We start from the raw sequence: 9924 nt of genomic DNA on the forward strand, positions 1-9924 counted from the left end.
TACAGAATGAAAGTCACAAGAATGGAATTTTTATTGACAGCATTTTGCTGGCTCCTTTGCATATTGCGTGGGAAGAGTAAAGACTCTCACAGGTTCAAGTTGAATAGTACTATGGGCATCACACAGTAGAATTGGATCATGTAGACTTCTGAATAAACCAGTTGACAAAACTTTCATATCCATTTCAGCTAATCTTAAAAAGACAAGTTGCTAACTACTTAACATTCTTGGTTGGCAATTTGAGGGTGACTAGTGAGTAAACTACTGGACACCAAGGAAAATAAATCATTTTCATAGTTAAAATGAGATTAGATTATTTGTATTTCTTATACAGACCAAAGAAATTTTGGGTACAATAGAGTAACGATGTATGAGAACAAAGGGTAAAAATGATGGAAAACAGAGAGAAATGATGCGATTGGTGTTCACCAACCACCAATTGTCATTATATAAAAGAATAATGTAGCCTCTTAAGATGGAAGAAAGAGTGTGAAAAGCCAGAAAGGTAAACACAAGGATCAGAATATTCTCTGTGACTCTGGATTCAGGAGATTTTGTGCTGGAACCATGAGTGCTGCGGATGTGTTGAACCCTCTGCTTGTGTCTGTACAGAATGACAATCATGGATCCACTTGACCACGCCAAGAGCACAGAAATGAAGACTTCAGGGCACACCACCAGTGCTGCATAGAGTGAAGGGCCAGTTCCATCCCATCCTACAATGGAGCAGTAACCAAAATCTTGTTTTCTGGTCACATTTTTGCTGCCCGAATTAACAAACGAATATGGAAAAATCAAGGTGAACAGGATCCAAATGAGGGAGACGTGGTAGCCAGTGATCTTCTCAACTTTGACTTTATGACGCTTCCAACATGATTTCCTGGGACTAATGGTCAAGGCCTGGAAGACACTCAAGATGCAGGTGGTACCAATGGACACACTCCTACCAAGTCCTTGAAAGTACAACAGTAGTTTACATCCAAAGTCATTCAAGAAATGCTTCAGTCCCCAAACTGCCATTGTTTGAGGCACTCCTGTAGAGAGAATGATCAAGGCATTGGCTGCCATTAGGTGCGTGAGAATCCAATCTGTGGGCTTTAATGTGTTTTCTCTGCAATAAATGACTAGATAGTAGAAAATTAGGGAGAAATTTCCCAGAATCCCAGCTGTAGTTTGTGATAAGTAAATAAAGCTTATTGCCAGATTCCAAAAGTCCATTCTGTGGTTTGGAACAATTTCATTAATTGTATGGATCTGCTATTCTTCTGGTCAATAAATACTGAGAAATATTTACAGTCTTGAGTGATGGATGAATCCTTTAATTGGTGGGGCTACATAGAGACTGACACACAAGTGCTAAAAGAAGTTCTAAAAAAGTTCAGGTGTTCAAGGCTATCACCAACAATTAAAAAGACCTATCTTAAAGTTTGACAGGAGTTACTTTATAAGTATGTTTTTGTGAGAATGAGCAATTACTCAGAAAGCACTTAAGATGGAAGGAGAGCCATCATGTGTAATAGTAAACAAAACACTCACAATGATGTGACAAATTGCCCATGAAAAATGATGAAATTTCTCAACCTAGAGAACAAATACAATATTTCAAGACTATATTGATATTGTCTAGTCATAATATAAAAGAAAACAACTTAAATGACTTTGACAAAAATTCAATATATTAATATTGAATTTATATATCATCTAAAAATAAAAGGTATACAGTGACAATTTTGTAATACCACTCAGAATATACCTAGGATCTTTTGACATGGCAAAGGTATGTTCATCTTGACTCACATGGAGCCATCTTTGCTTTAATCTGAAACTAACTCTCCATTTTCTAATCCCTTTATGAAAATTCTCTTGGAAAAGTCCCCAACATTGTTCTACAATCTGGGAGTCAAAATTTCCCAAATGACTGTCTCTTTTTAGCTTCCTTTAAAGTTCTTGATTGCTTTAAGACCCACCCAACTCTGACAGCTGTCAGTCAGGATACACCTGTTTTCATATGCTTACCTTTAAAAGCTCCCTGTTAGAGGAACTTTAGTCTTCACTGTGAGAAGTGTTTCCTTCCATTTAATAACTAAATCCACAGAATACAGACTCTCAATTTAGACTTTGCTCATGCTGAGTAGTCTTTTGGCCTTTACCCTGCAACAGTCATAGATAATGAAAAGTTATTAAAAATAAAAAAATGCATTAGAATGATTCTTTAACTTGAAACTTACATCATGCTAAGACATGGATTCGTGAAAATCATAAAACATAGACACACACATGTGTGCTCACACATGTCAGGCCTCTGAGATAGAAAGAAATAACTGGCAAGATGAAATCTCACCGAATATACAACAACAGAGTAAGGCATAAAATGCTACCATAAATGGCAAGGAGAAGAATGTTATCTGATAAATAATAGCTACAGGAATGATGTTCTGTGTGTCCATTGAAACAGTGTCTCATATAATCATGCACCACTGAGTTGGCTTAGACAGGAAATGATTGAAAAGAAAGCACTGGGTTAGATAGTCCATCGGTGCAGTGAAGTGAGAGTAAGGTCTCAACATGCCATACTCTGTTCCTTTAGGAGAAGTTGTGTGAATCCTCTGAAGGAGGTAAGATCCCCTTAATGTATTAGGCTGATGCAGCTTTGAATCAGTACCAGGCTCAACCATGAAGTCCTAGGAAAAATCCAATGGTTACACGTAATCATCAGCAATGTAATGATGGTCACCAGAACAAACAAGAACTGGGATGAGGCAGACTATGAATCATGGGATCTGAATGTTTTTAACAAAGTGGAGATATGAACTGTGACCTTAGGAATTATCAGATACTAGCCACCTCCCATCTTCATGCACTGGAACTGTAGAGTATCCTAGGCAATGGCTACACAGAATGTAGAAAGTATTATGTTAAGTGAGGTAAGACAGGCCCAGAAATATCACTAGCTTACATTCTATGTCAATGTGGGTTATGATTGTCAGTGCTGGAAAATTTTTTTTAACTATTTATGAATACAGGGTGATCCCAGGTAACTAGAATGTGACCCATAAGAGAGTTAAAAAGAGTTTTGATGAGAGAGGTTATGTTAGGGAAAAAACACACAATGTATGAGCGTAGAAGGCAAATAATATGTATGCAAGAGATAAGCTGGACTAGGAGAGGGCATATGGAGACAAGAAGCATTGGGTCAAGCAAAATTTTAAATATGAAAAAGGCTTAACGAAACTAGCTACATTTAAGCTAACTAAAAACAAAAGACAATAAAATGAACAAAAAGAAAATAAAATAATTACAGTACCAAGCTTTGGTTTGTTTGTAGATACACCAAGAACCCTGTAGCCTGGTAATGCCCCTGAATGCAGCTGCCATTGTTGGGCAAAACTGGCTTCATCTGCTTAAGTAGAACAAATACAAACCAAAATTCAATACCTCTATTTGTAAGAATAAATTTTATCTTTGTTATGGTTTCTGATGTTGTGAAGACAAGCATGATCACGACACGTCTTATAAAAAACATTTCATAGGGGCTGGATTACAGTTTCAGAGGTTTAAGCCTTTATTTTCATGGCAGGAAACAGGTCAGACTTCAGGCAGATATGGAGCTAAGATTTCTACATCTTGATACACAGGCTACACATAGTGAACTAAGTCCCAGATTTGGGATTTTCTAAGCATATAGAAGTCAAAGCCTGCCCCTATTGTGATACCCTTCCTCCCACAAGACTATTCTTGCTCCAACATAGCCACACCTTCTGATAGTAACACCCCTTATAGTCCAAGCATTCGAACATGTGTGTTTATGGGAATATACCTATCTATTCATTCAAACCATCACAAAAACAAAGTAAATTACTTTTTGTAACTGAAGAAATTTGGAGTTTACAATACATTAATAGTATTGAGAGCATCACTGTGAATATTAACTACATGTGCTCAGTAACATGATCAATAAAGCAATTTATACATGATAGAATCCTGTAAACATGGAGACCCTTGAAAATTTTAAACTATTGTTTTTGCTATATCTATTGATTCCAGTTGATGTATAACTTGGGAAATTACCATGCAACGCATGGTATTAGTTTTAAGTATTAAAATAAAAAGTATAATTGGCAAACAAAAGTAAGTGTGAGTTAAGCTTGGTATTTGAATGGCAGATGGCATTTACACAAGAAGCTCATGGATTCACAGTTTGAGACCTCTTTCCCAGCAAATACCATCTGATATTTGAGAACACTAATACTGACTGATATTTGAATTCATTGAAACATTTATCAGAAAATCACACCAGACATGTCTTCATTTATGCATTTGTTGCTTCGTGTGTTGATCATATACATAGGAAATTTGACATGATTCTGGATAAATGGTCCAACAGTGAACACATGGAATCACACCTCCCTGCACGCTTTTAAAAGGTCCACATTCCTGGCATTGTCACATCCTGGGACACCGGGCAAATTCCTAGGAAATTCATGCCAGTGGACCTACCTGACAGCATCTATGAGGATAGAGAAAACCACAAGTATTGACAAGATGCTCCATGCTAATACCTGTTGTGGCCTTGGAGACTTCCATAATGACAATGACTAGGAAATACCTGTAGCGAATATTTGACAATTGACTACTTCACTGTCTACCTGAATTCCCTTCAGTGTAGAAGAGATGTTAAAGAAATTAAGTAGGAACCAATGACCTCTACTGTATGACATCACTCGTTTACACAGATCTGTAAGTTCACTCTACCCATTTTGATAATGAGTATTTGTCTTCACAGCCATAGGATATTGCCGCTGTTGTAGATGCCCGGGTTTGTTCCCCAGCACGAACATGCTGGCTTACAATTAACTGCACTCCAGTTTCAATAGAGACTGACACTCTCTTTTGGCCACTGTAGGCACTGAATTCCATAAGGCACACATATACATTCAGGCAAAACATTCATATTCACAAAATTAAAATCGATGAAATAAATACATCTTTATAAAATTAAGTTATCACTTTAATATGAATGTCCACTCCACAGGAAAACCCAAACTGCAAATGAGGCTTACAACATTGTAAATAAATAGTATTCTAAGTGTTGTTTGACATAATGAAAAATTGCCACAAAACCCAGTTTAATTTCACAAGTGCAAGACACACCAGGTATTTATGACTCCACTGTAAATATGCATTGTTGATATTGCAAAGATAAAGGTGATAGTGGTAACAATGAATTTCTAACACTATTACTCTGTACAAAATACAATATGAAATACTAATATGTGATTAACAAATAACATCACGAGAAAAAATTAATGTAGTAAACCCACTGTTTCAAATTCTGCATGTATTTGCTAAGAATTCTTGTTGTTGTTGTTCAGGGAGCCATTATATAGTTCTGGCTTTCCCCGACCTCCCTATGGAGATTATGTTGACCTAGAGCTCACAGAGACCTTCCTACCTGTTCTTCACAAGTGAGATAAAAGGTGGGCAGCATCACCACTGGAATAATTAAGGACAATCAGAATAATGTGAAACCTTAAGTATTGTCCAATGGGATACAACACTTGTGTGGATTAAAATGAGCTAAGTGGTAGTGTCCAGGCCAGCTCTGTGCAAGGCCCTATGTTCCATTGGCAATAACAATAAACAGCTGAAAATTTGTCATATAAGATTATGCTCAACATCCAAGTAAGAATAATACAAGAGAGAGAACTGTTAATGGAAATCTGGGGTAAAAAAATGATTGGTGGGGCAGATAGAGAAAGCACAAGATTAATTTTATTACCAAGGTGTGACTAAAAAAAAATGAAAGTTCCTAATCTTCTGCAAGTCACTGTTGGTTCTTACTGTAATATAAATCCCAAACTGAGGGTGACTGTGGGTAACAGGATAATTCAGGCCATTTGTGAGGGTGCTGACTAACTATTGTAATACGTCAATATGAAAATTCACACTACTGTCATACTGTGTTGATTGTCTATGAAATATTATGGTCCTGGCTGTCATTGCCCAATAAGTATACATTACCTTACATTCCATGTTTCTTTTCCAAGTTAAGAGAGAGAGTCTCCAAAGCAGTCATTTTACCACTGGCTATTCACTACAGACAGAGTTGCTCCTGCTAGAGGATTTACGTAGTGTCTCATAAGAATGATTTTTTTTTTTACTTTAGAAACATATTCAAATCCTGCATTTTCCTAGGGTTGTGTGCTTCTTCTATTTCCATTTTAATGTCCATTTTAATGGACATTAAATCCTAACTTTACCATAAAAATAGGACTTCAAAATAATCAACACATCACGAAAGGTAAGGCGAAATATCACATTGACTTGTTGCAACAGCCCTTCAGGACCTTTACAGCGGGCCTGCGTTATTCTGGTATACCCACAGTCACCTTCAGTGGGGAATATAAACTACACTAAGAACCAACAAGTAGGGGCACAATGTTTGAACATCTCAGTCACTGCTTAATTATGAAATCAATCTTGTGACTTTCCTCCAGCTCCACAGATCTGTGTCTACCTAAGATTCCCATCACTAGACATTTGTTCCCATCCAGGTCTCTTCTTTTGGCTGCCTCTTCTGATCAAACTAAAATACAAAGTACTCACCAGGCTTCGTGCATATGCAGGATGGTCCTGTGGTTCTGCAAATCCTGACCCTTAAGAAGCAATTATAGAGATCCAAACCTGAGTTATAGGTCTGTGAGCTCCCCTCCCTCTGGAATTGCAATTTTCATTCCACCTGCAGTGACAATGACAGTGTTGGCTTTGGCAGACAAAATAAGTAATGAAACTTTCTCCACTTGCTCATTAGCATGCATACTTAAGTTTTTCCTTTGAATAGCTCCTCAGAGACAGCATCTTAGCAGAAGGCATTGAAGGCAGAGTAAATCTCCAGTACAAGGTGAGGTCAATTTGATAAAAAGAAGTGAATGAAGTTTCTCTTTCTCATGGGATACAGGTATCACTGACTTCTGGAGCACAAATCAAATTAGTTCTTTTAACATAACAAAATTAGAGGGAGACAGTACAGGTCTGGCACAGGGGAAGTTTTAGGGGATCCACAGGGATGACCCCAACTAAGAATCCAGGCAGTGGTGGAGAGGATGCCATTGATGCCCTTCCCCTATAATGAGATTGATATCTATCTTGGTTACCATTCCTAGTGCCTTCATCCAGTAGCTGTTCCAAGCAGAGACAGACACTCACAGCTAAGCACTGAACCATACCCCTGGAATCCAGTTGTAGAGAGGGAGGAGGGATGAACAAAAGAGCCAAGATGGTGCTAGAGAAACACACAGAAACAGTTGACCTGACCTACTGAGTGCATGGAGACTCTACTCATAAAGCCGGGGAAACAGCATTGGACTGAACCATGGCCTCTGAATGTGGGTGCCAGCTAGAAGGCCAGGGCAGTCTAAGGAACTCTAACAGTGGAGCCAGTCTTTAACACTAGAGCACAAATGGACTTTGGGAGCCCATTCCTTATGGAGGGATACTATTCCAGCCCAGATACAGCAAGAAGGGCCTAGGCCCTCCCCCAAATGATTTGAAGGTCCCTGGTGGAGGGCCTCACTGTCCCTGGGGAGGAGATGGGTGATGGGTTGGGGTGGTTGGTGGGTAACATGGGAGGATGGGAGTGTGAGGGAATCGGGGGATGGATATGTAAATATGAGTAGTAATTAAAGAATTTAAATAAAAACAATATAATAAAAATAACAACATTATAACATTTTGTAATTAATATGTTTCTTTGAGAACTTCATAAATTCGTATGAGTTGTAATTTAGTGCAAGCCCACTATCTTCTTTCCAAATTCTTTCTATTTCCTCCAACCACTATTGTCTCTAAATATCATGTGCTCAAAACAAAACAAACTCTGAGTCTATTGACTGAATCTGGAAAGTGCCTGATCCAGTGGACCCTGTGGAAGAATTGTTAGCAACTTAAATGTTGAATCCTTCAAGAAATCTGACATTCTTCTCCCAGAATCCCTTTGAGACAAACAGATATTCAGCTAGGAGTTAGAATTCCTGACACCCTTCTCTGTGATGGAATTTTGTCTACCTTGGTTTTGTGCAAGATTTGTGGATATTCTAACAAGTAGATTCATGTTTGTAAGTGCCTCTTTAGTCTGGACAAAACCTGTTTCCTTTTTATTTTTTATTTTTAATTTTTGGTTTTTTGAGACAGGGTTTCTCTGTGTAGCTTTGGAGCCTATCCTGGCACTCGCTCAGGAGACCAGGCTGGCCTCACAGAGACCCTCCTGCCTCTGCCTCCCGAGTGCTGGGATTAAAGGCGTGCTGTATTGTTTCTCATGGTTTGCAAACCGAAGTTCTATAATGAAGTATGAGGCCTATACTATTCTGTGGGTTTAAGTATAGATATTTAGAATATGGTGACTAACTATTCTAGTTCAGTAAAGTGACAATAGCATATTCTCCTCCAAGAACCATAACTTCACTAGTTTTAGATTACATCATCAGTCGTGATTTACCTCCATAAAGCAGAAACATTTCTAAATTCCTTTGACATGGCTGTTAGTAGCCTGAAAAGAAAACGAGAAAAACATCCAACAAAAATATTTTGTATATGCCCCATAGATTTATTTTCCACCATACAGGACAAAGTTATATTGCTTGTGGGAAAATGGATGTAAACAGAGAATCACATTAAGTGAATGCATTGAGTCACGGATGAAGCAACCACAGAATTAGTATGGTAGCATATACATTTAATCCAAGCATCCAGGAAAAAAATGCTGGCAGGTCTGTGAGTTTACTGCAAGGCTGGCCTACATATTGAGTTCCAGAACATCCAGAGAAAAGCAGAGAGATCCTGGGTCATAAAAAAAATGATAAAAGGAAAAGGAAAAGACATAGATGAAAAGAAAAGCAAATCACACATATTCTTTTCCTATGTGTGGTTCATAGATATAATATAGATACTATCATGGTGAATATATACAAAGACAAGCAAAATTGTCCATGGGACCAATACAGACTTAGGGAGGAAGCAAGAATATGGCATCTGAAAATTATGAGGGAAATATGCTCAGTGAAAATATTCTTGTGCTGGGTGTTGGTGGTGCATGCCTTTAATCCCAGCACTCTGGAGGCAGAGGCAGGAGGATCTCTGTGAGTTTGAGACCAGCATGGTCTCCAGAGTGAGTGCCAGGATAGGCTCCAAAGCTACACAGAGAAACCCTGTCTCGAAAAACCAATATATATATATATATATATATATATATATATATATTCTTGTATACAAGTCCTATTGTGATGCAGTTTTATGCGCAAGGAACATTCACAAACATTAAAATAAAATAAAATGTGATTTGTTCCTTCATCCTAGCAAAACTCCAGTTACCAAAGGGTTTACTCTCCTTTACTCATTTGGTTCTATGATAACAACTTTTGTCTTTTGTGGGAATCATCGAGTTGGCCTTGAAAGGAATGCATCACAGATTATTCAGGGTAGAGTCCGTGGCTCCTGGGCCTCTGGGTGCCTTTCACATTCTGAGAAACAAAGGTAGTCCCTGGACTTTGAAGCATCCGGGCCATGTGAAGATTTCTGTGACCCTAGAAGTCAGAGAAGACTATAGAAATGTGGATGAACATTAATCTTCATCCCTCCAACTAGCTTGCAACCATCATGGCATTCTGCCAATGTCCATGACATTGTGTGCTACTAAAGGTATAAAAAGTCTGATGGTTGGGAAGGAGAAGCAACATTTGTTTGTAGAACTTCTGTGAAATTGGTCATTGGCAAAAGGAATTAAACTGGGAAATCATCAGATCAAAAAATCTGGAGTTGAAGAGTCAACTACCTCCTTCTTTCTCCAAAGTGGAAACTCTGGATCCCAGAATTTGGTCCTGGGTAGGAGGAATAATTCAGCAACAATTAGAGCAAAAGAAGAGATGAGGC

At 38.2% G+C, this 9924-nt stretch overlaps 1 protein-coding gene across 1 annotated transcript; it reads right to left on the reverse strand.

Moving 5' to 3' along the window:
• Window positions 1-297: 297 nt before the first annotated feature.
• On the reverse strand, window positions 298-1227 carry LOC113838550 (vomeronasal type-1 receptor 4-like). Its single transcript, XM_027434181.1, has one exon. It carries the CDS (start codon window positions 1216-1218, stop codon window positions 298-300), a length of 921 nt encoding a protein of 306 aa, XP_027289982.1. The 5' UTR covers window positions 1219-1227.
• Between the last annotated feature and the right edge of the window lie 8697 nt (window positions 1228-9924).

This window comes from Cricetulus griseus, chromosome 9 (genome assembly GCF_003668045.3).
Source record: "Cricetulus griseus strain 17A/GY chromosome 9, alternate assembly CriGri-PICRH-1.0, whole genome shotgun sequence".
In the NCBI taxonomy this organism is placed as follows: domain Eukaryota; kingdom Metazoa; phylum Chordata; class Mammalia; order Rodentia; family Cricetidae; genus Cricetulus; species Cricetulus griseus.